The sequence below is a fragment of the Oryctolagus cuniculus genome, chromosome 18 (assembly GCF_051225735.1).
Source record: "Oryctolagus cuniculus isolate XC-2025 breed Fujian yellow rabbit chromosome 18, ASM5122573v1, whole genome shotgun sequence".
NCBI classification, from domain to species: Eukaryota; Metazoa; Chordata; class Mammalia; order Lagomorpha; family Leporidae; genus Oryctolagus; species Oryctolagus cuniculus.
The window spans coordinates 66,280,703-66,298,305 of record NC_142884.1 but is presented as its reverse complement, the minus strand read 5'-3'; the positions used below and the strand labels follow the sequence as shown (position 1 = coordinate 66,298,305).

Here is a 17,603-nt window from a genome sequence, read left to right as displayed (position 1 = left end):
CTGATACACTGTAGGTGCTCCCAAAGTTATTGGTTGATTTCAATTGAACTTGCACATCTCATCTCCTCTACTCAATGAATAAGCTCCCTTATTCATCTCCCAGCAGCACCTCATTCATGGTGGTGCTCAATGGACAGCCATTTGTTTTAATGAACAAAATAGCGTGGAATCCATGGCCAGAACACATGGTCTTGAACATCCACCTGCAGACTTCCAGGTAAAGCAGGGAACCCCAGTTAATTGTCCCACGGGTGGTTAGGCACCGCCATGCTCAGTACTTTGCTATGCCAACACAGACCACATCATGGGACAACGGCTTCCATAATTAATGCTTGGTCTTCCCGGTAGGCTGTGAGATTTATTTGGAAGGGATTATTCCCACTCTTGCATCTTTGGCACCTGACACAGAGCCTGGTACATGATAAACCTGAATGAAGATTCCTCCCAGCAGCCGGCCTAACTTTCGAAATGAGTAAATCTGACCATGTCACTCGTTTCCCTGAAGCCCTCCAATGGCTACCAAGAAGGAAAGTCAAAGTTCCCAACAGGCCTCCCAGGCGTGCCCCACACATCTGCTCCCTGCTCCCCTCTCGGGAGGGACCTCTGGCCAGTCTTGGCACAGTCCCTGTCTGAGGGGCCCTTTCGGTTCCTTATTCTGACCATGTCCTTTCCTGCCTCTGGTCTTCTGGCTGAGCTGTTCCTTCTGCCAAAAATTCTTTCCTCCTCCCTCATCACAGATTAACTTCTATTTTTATTTCAATTCTCAGCTTGAGGCACTTGCTCAAGGAATCTGTCCACAACCACAAAGAAGGACACAGCTCCTGAGATGAGCTCTCATACCACCTTTTGTATCTTCTTTGTAGCACTGTTTATCATTGCAATTGAAACAATGGTATATGGATAATCTGTTAGCAGTCTGGAACCTCAACCAGCCTCTGAGCTTTGAATATCTCGGTCTGATTCACCAGATTTTCAGCACCAACACAGTCCCTGACTCAGAACAGACATTCCACTCGTGTCGGGTTTTTTTTTTTTTTTTTTTTTTTTTTTTTTTTTTTTTTGACAGGCAGAGTGGACAGTGAGAGAGAGAGACAGAGAGAAAGGTCTTCCTTTTGCCGTTGGTTCACCCTCCAATGGCCACCACGGCCGGTGTGCTGCAGCCGGCGCACCGCGCTGATTCCATGGCAGGAGCCAGGTGCTTTTCCTGGTCTCCCATGGGGTGCAGGGCCCAAGGACTTGGGCCGTCCTCTACTGCACTCCCGGGCCACAGCAGAGAGCTGGCCTGGAAGAGGGGCAACCGGGACAGAATCCGGTGCCCCGAGCGGGACTAGAACCAGGTGTGCCGGCGCCGCAAGACGGAGGATTAGCCTAGTGAGCTGCGGCGCTGGCCACATGTCTGTTTTGAATGATAAATATTCTAGCATGGAAATCTGCTTGGGAGCGCTTCAAGGCCTCCTGTGACATCTCTGCCTCCCTGCCCTCCTGGCCCCTGCCTTGAGCAGCATCCATTCTCATCTCTCCTCTGTCTCCTGATTTCCAGGCCATAAAAGCCATAGAAAGTCACGGACATAGACATCCATAGACTTTAAAATAAGTGAATCCAATAATTTCAAAGTCAATTGTTTATTCTCCAGGAGTGCTAGATATTCTACACAGCTTAGATTATAGCTCAGTTTCCTTCTGTGCATCATGGGAGAAGAGGAAAACAGAAAAATGTGTATAATGAATATGGCCTGACGACCAGCACACACAGATCCGTAAGTGGTAGTACTTCTGATTTATTGCTACAAGCATTAATGATTCTCCAATCCTTTCTCTACTGGGATGTTTATTTTACCTAGTTAAATGACCAACCAAAATGCATTTTCAGTGCACTGTGGTTTTCTACATCAGGGTTGATGGAAGTAGAATTTCTATAGCAATTTACATTTCAAAGAATTGGAGGCTTAGGTTCAGAATTTTTAGTTGAATATGTATTGGCTTCTGAAGCTTAAAAAGCACTAGCTGGATAATGGGTGTAACAGAATTGCCCTTAATTTAGTTTCCCAAATTAAACTGTGAACACGCTGACCCACAGCTAGCACGCCCATCCCTCCCCAGCACGGCCCCACCGACCTTCTCCAGGCGGTAAACGAGCTGCTTGGTGGAGAGCTGGATAACAGGTGCAACAAACTCACAGATGATATTCACGGCCATCAGCAAGCTCTTTCCTTTCTGGGTCCCGATGACGGCGTGGCACACCAGCTTTTCTCTGACCATCTGCAGAGGAGACACACCAGCGCTTTGGAACAGCCATAATTCAGAAAACTTAATGATCCACCAAGACCAAACTTTTTCCCAGCTACCTCCTGCCTGGGATATGGGAGAAGAGCACAGTTTTCCGAACAGTGCATTTCAGGGAGTGCTCTCTGTCACACATTGTGTTCCGGTTGGTTAAACATGGCTTCAGTGGAATTTGTGTTTATTTCTAATGGCCTCAAGGACACAATCAATTTACATTCCATTTATACACACACATATACACACACACACATGATCTATTACGTGTCAGGAGTTGTGGTAGGGGCTGAGTATACAAAACAGTGATGAACAAGGCAGATAAAATCCTTTCTGGGTCTTATAGTTCAATGGTAGGTATGTGATTTCTTATCAAACTAGATAAAAATTGTGGTTGGAAAAGTTTTGCCTTTCAAGCATAACATATTTTAAAACTGTGCATTAGAAACTAGTATTTCTTGGACCCAGGAAGGTTAGAGTTTTGTAAAGAAGAAAGGACCAAAAAGTGATTTGGTTTGGGATGCTAATGAATTCAGGTCTCTTCTCAACTATGTAGCATGATTTGCAAGGATATTCAGGGAGACTTTGCGTAAAGCTTAAGCTGAACTTGGTCCCTGAAATAGCTCAGATTTAATGTCTTCAAAAATATGGCCAATTCATGGGAGTCGACGTTGTGGCATAATGGGTTAAGCCATTGCCTGCAATGTCGGCATCTCATATGGACAAGTCCTGGCTGCTCCACTTCTGGTCCAGCTCCCTGCTAATGTGTCTGAGAAAGTAGCAGAGGATGGCCCAAGTGCTTGGGCCCCTGCACTCAAATGGGAGACCCAGAAGAAGCTCCCAGCTTCTTGCTTCAGCTTGGCACAGCCCCAGTCATTGCAGCCATTTGGGGAGTGAACCAGTGGATGGAAGACATCTCTCTCTCTCTCACCCTCCCTCCCAAACCCTGTCTTTCAAATGAACAAAATAAATTTAAAAAAACAAAGGTCAACTCTTGATAACCACACTGTCAACTCACTCATAACCACCACGTGCTCTTCTCGCAGGCTGGATGGGTCTGGAGAGAAGGCACTGTGCTCTATTTGTCTACATCCTCACTGCCTCGTACAGTGTTTGGATCCCCCAGACACAGGAGAGGATGTTATATACTCTATGCTCCATAAACAGAGGTAACTTTTCTCTTTTCACTGAAAATGGGTTTTATGTGAATATGCACTGTGAAGAAACGCTGGTGTAAATGAAATAAAGTGGAATGTGTGATCCTGTAGAAGTGAAGAAATGGGTCAGCTTTCTCATTTTGTGCTGGAAGATAGATTTCTTATTGCTTCCTCTTTTATGAGGAAAAAATTGATTATCACCTCCTATTTTGGTGACAAAAGCAGGAAATTAATCAAGCTCCCTTTCTTATTCACAGAGTCTGCATTTGGAGACTAGAATAAACTCTTAAGTAACTTCAAAACTCCTTTAAGGTTTTTGATGGTTTCAAACCCCACGAGGAAACAGAAATAAACAGACACACGGTTTGGATCTGTTTAAATGTTTAAGCAGAATGTATGTTGATAATAAAATGATTAAGAGCAGAAAACAAAGCATGCTGCTGCAGGTAAATGTGGCTCTTTCATTGATTTATAAAAAGATGATGTCTTTTTTTAATTTGAGAAGCAGATACACACACAGGGCAAGAGCATGACAGTGAGTGAGACAGAGTGTGCTCTCCCATCCACTGGTTCACTCCCCAAATGCCTGCAATTGCTGGGGCTGGCCCAGGCCAAAGTTCTGAGTGGAGAACTCCATCCAGGCCTCCCACGTGGGTAGCAGAAGCCTAACTACTTGAGCCATCACCTGCTGCCTCCTAGGGTGTGTGTTAGCAGGAACCTGGAATCAAGAATAGAGTTGGAACTCAAAGCTAGGCACTGTGATGCAGGATGCAGGAATCGGGGGCGGGGAACCTTTGTTTCTGCCAAGGGCCATTTGGATATTTATAACACCATTTGTGAATGATACAAAGTTATCAACTTGAAACTTAGCCTGCTGTGGATTTACTGGAATTTGAGTTTTGCCTACATTCTGGGACAGGGCCAGACAAAATGATTTTATGGGCCTTATATGGAATATGGCCAAATGTTCCCCACCCCCACCCCACTGCCAGGCCAAATGTCCATCCCAAAATGGTATCTTTAAATGTGATGCAGCCTGGGATGAAAGAAATCAGAGGTGTCCTGATACCTGTATAGTAGAGGTGGCCCAGAATGTCTATAAAAATACCATTTTGGAATAAATATTAAATTACTGTTGCTAAGGATTAATGGGAAAACTTGCTTTGGCTAAAAATTGGCTGTTCCTCTACCAGAGACTTGCTGGCTGGTCACTGACCATAGGAATGAAAATCTGCTTCAAAAGGCCCTTTAAGGTTGGGTTCATGCTAGCTACAGAAACAAACAGAAGACTGAGTGGGGCTGAACCTTGAAAGCAATGGATGCTGCCATGGTAACTCAGTGCTGTTAGAAATTCTTGAGAAACACATCCTTTCTCAGATAAACACCAGGAGACTTTTCTAAGAAATAGATGTGGTATGGCAAAGATTTACTTAGGAGAAAAATCACTTCGAAATGCATTGTCCTCTCACCCTGGGAACAGCAGAGTAGCCTTCAAGGATCACGTCGATCGTCTGGCCTGGGTGCAGCTCCATCCTGACGGGGTGCAGCTGAAACACGGGGCTGTGTGCATTCCCCGGCTTCTGGGGGCAGTGGGGCTGGGGCAGGCCACCACCGAATCTCTTTTTAACCTGTCCCTTCTTTTTCAGCTTGTCTTGTGGACAAAAATCATCGTTCATCCAGAACAACTGTTGGACCCGACGTCCCTTGTTGGTCAACTTGAAATGGTAATAATGAGGATCCAGGCTGGGAAAGAAGAGGCAGATATTGAGGGGACTCGACTGAGGGTTGTTCTGGTCAGCGCTATATACTCTTGGGATTTACTCCTTGAGAGGTGATTTAGAAACGAGTAGCAAGGTAAGACATTCATTTTAAACAATGTAGGAAAACAAGGCTCTGATGCCACTAGGAATGGCCATACTGATAGAACAGGTGGACACCACTCAAGGGGCCAATTCACTTGCAGTCTTGAACCTCAGTTTGGTCCTAGAATTGCCACTGTCAGGGGTGATGGGAAAGCAACCCCATCTATCCTCAGTCTTCCCCAACAGGTCAAACATACCGCAGGACATATGACACAGATCATGTGATAAACACTCTGATTTACAAGAAACGGTTCTGAGGTGTGAAAGGAAAGCAAAATAGCTAATGAAGGAGAAGCAGAGTTCAAATTGTGTTGACTGAATTTCTACTGAGTGAGTGATGTGCCTTGTGAGGCAGACTCATTTCAAAGGACACTCCGAGGAAAAACAAAGGGTACTCTTTAAGTCTTCCCAAAGATCAGGGGATAACAGCACATCCGAACTGACCACCTTCTCGGACTGATATGCTTTCAGGCTGTTGCTATTTCGCGCATTCATTCACTTACCTATTGTTTATTCTACAAGTACTTAAGGACCTCCTAATTGCCTGGCTCTTTGGTAAAAAACAAACAAACAAAAAAAAAAACAAAAAAAAAACAGATTTTAAGATCTTGGAGGTGGTTGAACCATGTTTTAATTTGGGATTTTTTTTTAAGATTTATTTATTTATTTGAAAGTCAGAGTTACACAGAGAGAGGAGAGGCAGAGAGCGAGAGAGACAGAGAGCAAGAGAGAGAAGGAGGGAGGGAGGGAGGGAGGAAGGGGTCTTCCATCCGCTGGTTCACTCCCCAATTGGCTGCAACAGCTGGAGCTGCACTGATCCGAAGCCAGGAGCCAGGGGCTTCCTAGGGGTCTCCCACATGGGTGCAGGGGCCCAAGGACTTGGGCCATCTTCTACTGCTTTCCCAGGCCATAGCAGAGAGCTGGATCAGAGGTGGAGCAGCACGGTGTTTTTTTTTTTTTGTTTTTTGTTGTTTTTTTTTTTTTGACAGGCAGTTAGACAGTGAGAGAGAGAGAGACAGAGAGAAAGGTCTTCCTTTTTCCGTTGGTTCACCCCCTCCAGTGGCTGCTACAGCTGGCGCATTGTGGCCGGCGCGCTGTGCCGATCTGAAGCCAGGAGCCAGGTGCTTCCTCCTGGTCTCTCATGCGGGTGCAGGGCTCAAGGACCTGGGCCATCCTCCACTGCACTCCCGGGCCACAGCAGAGAGCTGGACTGAAAGAGGAGCAACCAGGACAGAATCCAGCGCCCCAATCGGGACAAGAACCCTGGGTGCCGGCGCCACAGGCAGAGGATTAGCGCCGGCTGCAGCAGGGTCTTGAATCGGCACCCATATGGGATGCCGGCGCTTCAGGCCAGGGTGTTAACCCACTGCGCCACAGTGCCGGCCCCGGGATTTTTTTTTTTTTAATTTTTTTTTTTAATTTTTTGACAGGCAGAGTGGACAGTGAGAGAGAGAGACAGAGAGAAAGGTCTTCCTTTGCCGTTGGTTCACCCTCCAATGGCCGCCGCGGCCGGCGCGCTGCGGCCAGCGCACCGCGCTGATCCGCTGGCAGGAGCCAGGAGCCAGGTGCTTCTCCTGGTCTCCCATGGGGTGCAGGGCCCAAGCACCTGGGCCATCCTCCACTGTACTCCCTGGCCACAGCAGAGAGCTGGCCTGCAAGAGGGGCAACCGGGACAGAATCCGGCGCCCCAACCGGGACTAGAACCCGGTGTGCCGGCGCCGCTAGGCGGAGGATTAGCCTAGTGAGCTGCGGCGCCGGCCGGCCCCGGGATTTTTAAAAGCTGAGTTTTTTCAGGGTAAAACAATTCATCCTAGTACTGTTTTCTTATTTAAAAATTTTATTAGGCTTTAAGATTTCATCCTATTTCTTCCTCTTTAGGAAGCCACATTATAGCTAATCGATGGGTGGAAGCATCAAACAAATCATCAGAAGAAATATTTGTCAGCTGTCAGGTTTAACCCTGTCTATATAAATATGTGTCCAAGGGGCACACTCACTGGAGTATCTTTTCCTGGCAGTTTAACTTCATGGCTAATGGTAGGCTTTTGTATAATATATGCTACTTATTAATGAGGTATGCTTATTCAAAGTATATCTTTCAATAATTATAGCAACTCCATCATCATAAGTATATTTACTCTCATTTAATACGTAAAGAAATAGAAGCCCTGATAATGTAAGGGAATTGCCCAAAAATATGTAATCAGAGGGGTGGCATATAGGTATTTTTTTTTTTTTTAGACAAGGGTTGGAAAATTCTTTCTGTAAAGAGCTGAATGATAAATATTTCAGGCCTTTTGGGCCACTTGGTCTCATCACAATTACTCAGCTTTCTGTTGTAGTATGAAAGTAGCTGTGGGCATACTGACTGTGTGCCAGTAAAAGTTTATTTACAGAAACAGAGAATGCGCTGTAAATTTTCCACCCCTTGCTTCTGAGGATTCTTCTGCTAATGCAGGCATCATGGTTTTATGTAAACAAACAAACAATAAATTTAGGCAGAGGGAAAATTAGCAGCTAAAAGCCACATTTGCTTATACATTCCTAGAAAACTGTTAGCTAACCCTTTAATTCCAGACAAGTGTCAAAGCATTCTTTAGGGGCCACTTGACACTATTTGTAGATTAGCAATGTAATTTGGTCTAGTTTGCAATATATCATTTTCTATAATGTATTTGAGTGCACTTAAAGAAATTTGAAAACAGAAGCACTGGTATGCAGTAACAAAATGCCCTAACTTGGCCGGTGCCATGGCTCAATAGGCTAATCCTCCACCTATGGTGCCGGCACACCGGGTTCTAGTCTCGGATGGGGCACAGGATTCTGTCCTGGTTGCCCCTCTTCCAGGCCAGCTCTCTGCTGTGGCCTGGGAAGGCAGTGGAGGATGGCCCAAGTCCTCGGGCCCTGTACCTGCATGGGAGACCAGGAGAGGCACCTGGCTCCTGGCTTTGGATCAGCATGGTGCGCCAGCCTCAGGGGCCATTGTGGGGTGAACCAACGGTAAAGGGAGACCTTTCTCTTTGTCTCTCTTTCTCACTGTCCACTCTGCCTGTCAAAACAAAAACAAAATGCCCTAAGTTGTGGCCAAGAGACAGGCAGAGAGAATTTTTATGCATGGATGACTCAAAAAATACAGCGGTCTAAAAACATGCAGTTCAACTCTCTGGCTTGTCTGGTACTTCATTCACTGTTGGTTTCTGGTGTTTTCAGCCAAGCCCCCTGTTCTACAGACAGAGCAGAAGAAAGGAGGCACACATGAGATTGTGTGGAGTGCGGGTCATACCTTCTCCACATACTGCACCTGACTCGGCTTCAGGGCCGGTTACACCGTGAGGCAGGAACGCTACCTTTCTAACATCTGTTCACTGCATTGCAACAGATTTGTGCAAATTTAACTGACCCTCAGGGGTCACTAGTGATGACTGATGACTCTTTTTTTTTTTAAATTTTTTTTTGACAGGCAGAGTGGACAGTGAGAGAGAGTGAGAGAGAGAGAGAGAGAGAGAAAGGTTACCACTAAGATGTACTCATACCTACATTTTTTACAGTAGTGCAGAGGGATTAGCAGTATATTGGAAATAAAGAGGAAAATTGTGGTTGAGATTCTGAATTTGCCACAGGGAACCACTGTAAGTTTCCCACAAACCATCTCTTTTCTAGGGTAGAGGAATGCAGGTGGAGGATACATCCAAGCTATGACCAGAACATACCTTCTTGTGGCCGATGCACCCAACGGGGAGAGGGAAGAAGAGGGCGGAAAGGGAGAGGAGCTAAGGAAGCTAGTCCTAGTCACTTAGAGCAGAGGTGCGGCCAGCTTATGCAACATGTGTCATATCTTTAAAAATCAGTTCACGACATTCCCCTACCTAAAATGCGCCCCCAAATTGAGTTCTGGAGCAAAGGGCTTATCTGAAACAATGGTGGAACCGATTCCTGAAGCCTGGACAGGAATCCGATAGGTGTTGCTATTTTCAATGTCCAAGATGACTGTGTCTTTGAATGTCATTACGTCATTCAGGTTGGCGGTCACTGCCAGTTGAAAATCAGCTTCTGGGGGAACCGTGCCTTCAGTGGGTTCAACTGTCCATAGGGAATTTTTGTGTGCCTGCAACATAAGACTGCAAGTTAACAGGGAAGATATTCCTGGCTCTCCATTCTGCACATGTCAAAGCCCTCTGCACTTCAAATGCCTGGCACCACGGAACTCAACATCAGAGACAAACACTATTTTTTTGAATCAAAGCAGCTGGATGTTTGTTGGCTTTTCTTTTCTTTCTTTTTTTTTTTTTTTTAAAGGCATCAGATTCTGAAGAGCAAACCTACGATTCTGCTTTTGAATGCTCTCTGAAGATTCTTTACATCTCTTTCCCAAGATGACAGCCCAGTTCTCTAACAAGCTTATACTAATTATCTGCTCTAATCTCCAAATTCTGAGATACCAACAAAAGATGTAGCTTTTTTCCCTGTGGAATTTGAAATTTTTAAAAGAAATGCCTTTCACATGTAAAGTTTCTAATGTTTTAGAAACAGCCAGCTTCAATTAATAAACACAATACAGGGAGTCACCCTGATTTGTAGTTTCAAAATAATTAACAGAATTTCCTTAACTAAAATCCCAAGGTTATTTTGAATTAGATGATAGGAAGTGACTCCCACCAGTCTGTTGCTTTTAATTGCTTAGATCTTCACAGCTCACCTCCCTTCTTCCTTAAGTTGTTTGGCAAAATAATACCTCTCACTGATGCCTTCTATAACCATCACATTTTCATTACTTACTTACTTAACTTTTATTTATTCTGAAGGTAGAGAGACAGAGAGGGATAGATGGAGAGAGAGAGAGAGAGAGAAACAGACAGAGCGAGCTCCCATCCACTGGCGCGTGCCCCAGATGCCTGCAATGCTCTGGGCGTGAGGCTGAAGCAAGAAGCTGGGAACTCAATCCAGGGCAAGAACCTGATCACCTAGGTCACCACTGCTGCCTCCCAGGGTTCGCATTAGCAGGGAACTGGAGTCAGAAGCTGAAGACTATTGAACCCAGGAACCCCGATATGTGATGAGTGCATCTTAGCCACTAGGTCAAATGCCCATGCCAAACCATCATGTTTCAAACTGCAAACCCTCCCCCAGCACTCCTGGTCACCTTTATCTCATTCTATTCTTTCCTCACCAGCATCTTCTAGCATAACCCATCATTTAATATACATCATGCTTACTGTCTGTCTCTTGCACTAGACTACCAGCTCTGGGATTTTTGCCTTTTCTATTGTTTACTCATAAGTCCTCAGCATTTATAACCATGCCTGGTATATAGCAGGTGCTTGATAAATATTTAGTAACTGAATGAATATCTTTTAATCAAACCCTTTGATGGTAGTAAATTGTCTTGGGTTTTACCTACTCAAATTATTATTATTACTTTGGAAATTCTACTCATCAGTATTTGTTCTACTCTATTGAAGCAATATCAGAAAAATTGAAACTATCTCTTTTGCTTAGTAGCCCTTAAAATCCTGCTTCCCGACTTCAGAAGAAAATCTCAGATGGCACAATGAGGCTCCAAAGTTAAGTTGAAAATTTGGTTAAGGTGTCCATATAGTGACTCATGCATAGGCATTTTAAGGATAACTTCCATTTCCTTGGTGGTAATCTAGTTCTCCAGGCTGCTTGTTTTCTGTCTTCGAATGTTTTCAGCACAGGTCCACCAAAAGGCCATCTATGTGCATGGGTTTATTTTTAGCATCCTTCTTGGAATTTAATATCCTTCTTGAATCTGTAGTTTGATATTTTTATTTCTGAAAAATTCCCAGCCATTGTCTGTTTAAACATTGCTTTCTCCCTCTCCTATTTTTGTAGGACTCCAATTATATATGTGCGTGACTTCCTGTTGTACCGTCTCTTAGCCTCTTGTCTGAATTTTCTTTTGTTTTCTGCTTCATTTTGCATGGTTCCTTCTGAGTTACCTTCCAGTTCACTAATTCTTTCTACATCTGGATGTACTATGCTGTAAAGCACATCTGTTATGTTCTTAATTTTGGTTTTTGTATTTTGAATTCAGTTCTTGGTATTTTGGATTATTTTTATAAGGTTTTCAGTCTTTTGAGAGCCCTTATAATTCTGATTATGGCACTCAACTTTTTATTAGCCATTCCTCCTAGTCCCCTCTTGTTAACTTGATGAGAAAAAGTTTCTGAGGACTTTTCAAGTACAGTAAATCTAGCAAATACTTATGACTCTGAAGCTAGGTGTTGTGGGAGACACTGAAGTGCCCAAAGCACATTTTCTTCCCCCAAGGATCCTGCAGTAATGACATTCAAGGAGATCAACATGTAAACAAGAAATGCAAATCAGGAGGCTGCGGTGAAAGTGCCTCTGGGAAATCGAGGTTGCTCTTCTAGAGCAGAGGATGTTGAAATCCTTTTGAAGCAAATGCACCACACACATCCCCTCTTCCCTTCAAATGTGAAACCGGGCTTAACTGACAGGTGGTGTGATTCCTAACTGTATTGTGCTATTGATGAATAAAATTCTAATTTACTCGAATTGCATATATAAGTATCTAAAAATTAATAAAGCACACCATTTCCCTATTTTGATTGCTATGCCATTTGAATCAATTCTGACAGTCCTATTTGATTTTGAGAAAGATATCACTAAGAAATAATCAGGTGGGTTAATCTTAAGGGAAAATATGTAGTAATTATCAATATAATGCATTGGGAAAAGGCTGAAAGAGAAGAGATGTTGTGGTCATCCTGAAACCTCCAGGACAGACACTGACAGGAAGAGTCAAGCTCTGCAGGTCGCTGGAGGAAAAGCTCACTTCCTCCCTCGGTTACTGCCTTAGCTCCTCCGACTCCTCTGAGCATAGTGGCCCAGAAGCAGCCCTCCAAGGACAAGCACACAGAGGGAAACAACACATTTAAACACAACTGCAACATTTTCTCTTTGAGCTGACTCTAGAGGACATTCTCTCTAAAATTATCCTTCTCCCATATAATTTCTATGGTGTGCTTGTAGCGAAAAGGGAAAAGGAGCAAGGCAAAACCACACGTAGCTCCGTGGGGGCTCAGGCACTGCGTAGGCTGTGAAGCAGAAACTTCCGACGAGCTCAGGATGCGCTTGGAGTGGAGCTGCACTGATGGTCTTTGAACGTGGGAAGAAAATACCCTGCAGATGTGTCATTGGATTTCAGCTAGGGGAAATTGCATCCCGAGGTGGCCGTGCGTTGGAATGTCACCAAAATCCAGGTTTTGCTCGGTTGCAGGTTCATAAACTAGATGAGGTCAGTGGGTCCTGATGGTCCTTCTCTTAGGAACAAGATCAAAGGTGCTTATATAAGAATCTAATATTTAAACCAATATGTCAACTTCCCAGTTCACAACTGAGGACAAATTTTGTTAGACAAATCAGAAAGCTAGTTACATTTCCTTCCTGGTTTGAAAGTCTATGTGACAAATAAACAAATTGCACTTCAAAATTTAAATTAAATAATGCAAAACATTTTTTAAGATTATAAAATACATATAATGAGGATGTAGATAAATGATGATGAAGGAATTTTAACTGTGGAAATTATAGATTCAACTATAACTAAGTTAGAGATTTAACTATAATTAAGTTACAATCCTGGGGGACAGGTGCTTAACTTTGTCCCACATCAGAGTACCTGGGTTTGATACCCAGTTCTGGCTCCTGATGCCAGCTTCCTGCTAATGCAGACCCTAGGAGGCTCAAGTAATTGGGTTCCTGCCACTCACATGGGAGACCTGGATTGAGTTCCTGTTTCCTGGTTACTGTCTGGCCTCATCCTGGCTCTTGTGGCATTGGGAGCTCGCTCTCAATCTCTCTGTTTCTCTGCTTTTCAAGTAAATAAATAATACATTTGAAAAAGAGTCCTATTATTACTTGTGATCTTTGAATAGGATCACTTTTAGGGACAAAAATAGAAGAAAACAATTAAACATTAAATATCATATTATATAAACTAGGACCTGGGTGGAGATATCTGTATGGTAATTGACTCTATTTCAAGGACACTTCTGGAAAAAAAAAGTTGAATCTTTTATGAGTCAATTTTCTCTGTAACTTTCTAGTTATACTAAGTTAGTCCTACTGGAGTACTAAAATATTAAGTAAACACTAAGAAAATTCTATGAATTTCCAGAGCATTAGTCTGTATTTTTTATAATTTTATATTAAAATCTTAGTAAAAGATAATGATACTTCTAATGTAGGATTATAGGTCAATTAATATTGACAGGAAAAACTACACAAATTGAATGTCACAATATTTTTGTCATATTTAAGATCAGATAAATAATTTCTAATGTATCTTCTTAATTCACCCCAAAACTTTAATAGTCCCAAAGTGAAAATATTAAAATATTCTAATACATTAATCACAGAAAATGACATAAACATGAGTTCTAAAAGAGCTATAAATGTAAATTCAATTTTCTATAGCTATTTAAAAGTGATTCCAGCTAGCTCACTTCATGTAGAATTTTTATTACACTAGACAGAAATCTTTGACTTATATCATTTCCAGTCTGACCTACACAATCAAAGCAATACATGGAAATAGGATTCTCATGCTTGAAGAATCAGTCTTTTTCCTTTCTTAGAACTACTTGTCTTTCTTGCTTGAAGTTTTTTGATTCCAGGCTATTATTTTAGATAAGATGGTAGTGACTGCTGTAACAGAAAAGACCTCTGACACTCTGCGGCTTCACACAATAGAAGCTTACTTCCGGTTCACATGAATTCCGACTGGTGACGGGGTGAGGATGAGCTTCTGTTCTATTCAATCACCCAAGGACCCCAGCTAAACAGATTCTGACCTATCTGACTCGTGGCTTCTAAAGATATTCTGGGCACTGGAATCCAGCTGGCCAATGAGAGAATAAAGAGAAAGGAGGGTCAGGTGCTAGGATTTTCTGCACTGCGCCTGGGGAGGGGGACATCACTTCCACTGGCCAGAACGCCATCAGACAGCCACAGCTGACCTGAAAGGAGGCTGGGAAATGCAGTCTAGCTCTGGGTCCGAGTAGAGGGAGATGGGCATGGTGTGCCACTCGTTGTTCTCTGCCATCACCACCTTGTTGGTTTACTCCACTGCCACATCCCTGGGTCTTCCCTCAGCTCTTCCAGACCTCAGATTCTGAAAGACGAACAGCTCATTCCATCAGAACACAGAAACTGGAGAACAACTTGACATTTCAAATCCTGTGGGAATTCCAAGTTCATCTGGTGCTAAGATTAAATGGAGGCCCAGCTGGGAGAGAAAATAAGGAAGTCCTAGGCAAGCAAATCTCATTCTGTTGGTCCTTCTTCCACATCTTGTGGCCTTGGAGCCTTCTATGTGGCTTTGCTCATTTATGAGGCTGTTAATAATTAAAGCACAAATCAATGTCATTTTGTCCTCCTTTTTATCAAAAAAAGAAAACGCCTTTCAGAGAGGATACTGTCAATGTCATCTTTTCCGTTCCAACCATTTGTTTTCCTCCTTTAGCCATTAGCACAGGTCAGTCCTCTGTTGACAATGAAGTGAGCGTGTCACCAGCGTGAGTGCTATTTCGAGTCAGGGGACATTAGCTTTCTATGGACGTGTCTGTTTCTATTCTGATTCCTGCTGACACAGGTTGGCTCTTCTGGAGAGAAGACCTGGAGCTGCTTTCCAGGGCTGAGTTGGTGAGTTTTCTTTTTGATGAAGCTTATTAATCAATGCTTGGCATAAAACCAGACAGCCAAATATATCATAGATTCTAAGAACAAGGCACAGTGAAGTGCCAGATGCTAAGGTACTGGATGATCCTTACCAAAAGCCAGGCTGCAAACTGCTCCAACCCCCTGATGTCGCTTTGGTATTTGACTTATAGGCACGTCCTTTGGTTCTAAAGAGGACTTGGCCTTTGTGATGTTTTCTGTTATTAGATGACAAGTTTGGCGAAAGAAGGGATAGATCAAAGGTAAACATCACATTTCATCACTTTTCAGCATCACAGTGCAAACACGATAACAGCTCATGGAGAGAAGGGCTCTGCAGGGAAGGGAGGTGAGCCGGACCCCTGCTCACCACTTTACAGTTGTGGGGCTCTGGGCGTGTCACTTAACCGTGCCAAGTCTGTTTTCTCCTCTGTAGCTCAGGGTGAGGATACTACTTTCCATGCAGACTTGTGATGGCTTAACAAGGTAGGACATAGATAACTCAGCACAGTGTGTGGCACATACAAAGTTCTCACAAACAACGGCTACTGTTATCATTTTACCAAAAATCTGAAATGCCCCATGTGACATGTAATTATGGACTCAATAGTATTTGCTGGAAATATTACAAAATTGATCAAATGTAGATGGGTGCTAAGAAAGCTTACTCAACATGCAATGCCGCCAGAAGTCACCCACGGGAGGCTGTGGCTGGCGGAAGTCTAAGGCGGCTTCCAGGATCTTCCTCTTCTGGGGTACGATGACCTTCTCCCAGGTGTTTACTCAAACATTCACCTGGGTGCTGCTGTGAAGGGATTGTGCAGACGCAGTTCATGTCGCCGATCAGCTGAATTCAAGGTAGGGATGTCATCCTCAGTGGGCCTGACTTAATCAGTCTGGGCTCTTCTGAGTGAAGACGTGTCAAGCACGGGAGGGCCCACGGAAAGGGCCACGCAGTGGGGAACTGTGGGCGGCTCTGTGGCAGCTAAGAAGTCTCTGCTGATATCAGCAAGTACACAAGGGCCTGTCACTCAGCTGCAAGGAAATAAATCCTAGGGGCCTAGAAGGGTCCTCGTCTTAATTTCTGCTGAGATCTAAGGAGAGGATCCAGCCAGACCATGCCCAGATCTCTCACTCATGGCGACTGGGATAATGAATTAGTATTATTTTAAGCCTCTAAATTTGTGCTATTTGCTACTCAGCAAAATAAAACTAACAGGGAGTTCCACATATTTGTTTCAAAGATGATAAAAATGAGCCTTCTTAAATGGTCTATGAAAACTTCACCAATAGCTGCCTCTGATTTTCCTGTGAGTTCAGGCCAAAGATCCAGAGTCATTTCAGCAGCCCATGAACAACACGCAGAGCAGACCTGCAAGTCCATGCAAGTGGACACCTCCAAGGACACAGTCACTCTTTAGAACCTGTTTAATCTTAACTCTGCTCTCTTGCTTCAGGCTCATTCCCAGTCACTTTCTGTCTCAGAATCTTTTAAGAACACAGATAACATGAGGGTACTTCACAAAGTAAAAGGAAGTGGAATTAAAAGGTAAGTTTATTTTTGGTGCAAAAGTACTTCGAAATCCACACGCAGTGTTTCCAGGCTATGCATTTTCCATGAGCTTTCTGAGGTCCCCCTGCGTTACCACGGGCAGCCACTGTTAGCAGTTTCTGCATACCCTTCCAGATAGGTGCAAAAGATGGAAACTTTGTGACCTTCTGCAATTCAGAATTCCATGACCACTGGTGACTAGTGGTAAGCCCTACCCTCAGGCCTCACATACCTAACGATAACATCTATCTTTATTTGACAACAGGCCATCAGTGGACTCCTTATGCAGTGCTCAGGCCCCCGAGTAGAACCGCCAGAGCTGTCAAGCATTTTCTTATGGTGTATTTAATATTTGCCACGAAAGGCAGAGTGAACGCTATTGTTGACAGCACATGTCACTTCAGGGATAACTGAGTGTGACTATGTTCAGAAGACCTGTTATTCCGCAGCACTAATGATGATGCAACCTGAAGAAAACAACACTGCACACTTTTCTTCAAGATATCTTGGTTTCCACTTGAAATCTGCAAGAATTTCCTTCCATGGAATGAAGAGGACGCAAATGACAACAGGAACCAACCTGTGAAGTAAGCGATTTCTCTGGATTTACAATATTATCATAGCAGATGACCAGTTCTTTTTTGCAACAATAACAATGAAGAGTCACCAAGGCCCTTCTCCTTCTCATCTTCTAAATGGTGTCCCTGGTCATATGGTTCTCTTTTCTGAAATGCGTCCTTCTAATGCTTAAAATAATTAACAGAAAATCAGGAGACAGGTTGCAGAAGTCAAGAGTCATGATTAAAGGTATGGACTTCATTGTCTTGGGACCTGGTGATCAACCACAGACTCATTTGTAACCAGTGACCTTGAGATAATTTTTTTTATTATTATTTTTTGACAGGCAGAGTGGACAGTGAGAGAGAGAGACAGAGAGAAAGGTCTTCCCTTGCCGTTGGTTCACCCTCCAATCGCTGCCGCGGCCAGCGCACTGCAGCCGGTGCACTGCGCTGATCCGATGGCAGGAGCCAGGTACTTATCCTGGTCTCC

At 43.7% G+C, this 17,603-nt stretch overlaps 1 protein-coding gene across 4 annotated transcripts in view; it reads right to left on the bottom strand.

Annotated features, from left to right (window-relative positions):
• Positions 1 to 17,603, bottom strand: part of HYDIN (HYDIN axonemal central pair apparatus protein) — a 409,263-nt gene that overhangs the window by 180,702 nt on the left and 210,958 nt on the right. For all 4 annotated transcript variants that reach the window (XM_051847253.3, XM_070062720.2, XM_051847256.3 and 1 more), the window contains 3 exons: positions 9,163 to 9,401; positions 4,904 to 5,177; positions 2,116 to 2,259 (listed from right to left, as the gene is read on the bottom strand). In XM_051847253.3, coding sequence (XP_051703213.3) covers positions 2,116 to 2,259; positions 4,904 to 5,177; positions 9,163 to 9,401 — 657 coding nt within the window. The remainder of the gene's footprint in view (positions 1 to 2,115; positions 2,260 to 4,903; positions 5,178 to 9,162; positions 9,402 to 17,603) is intronic.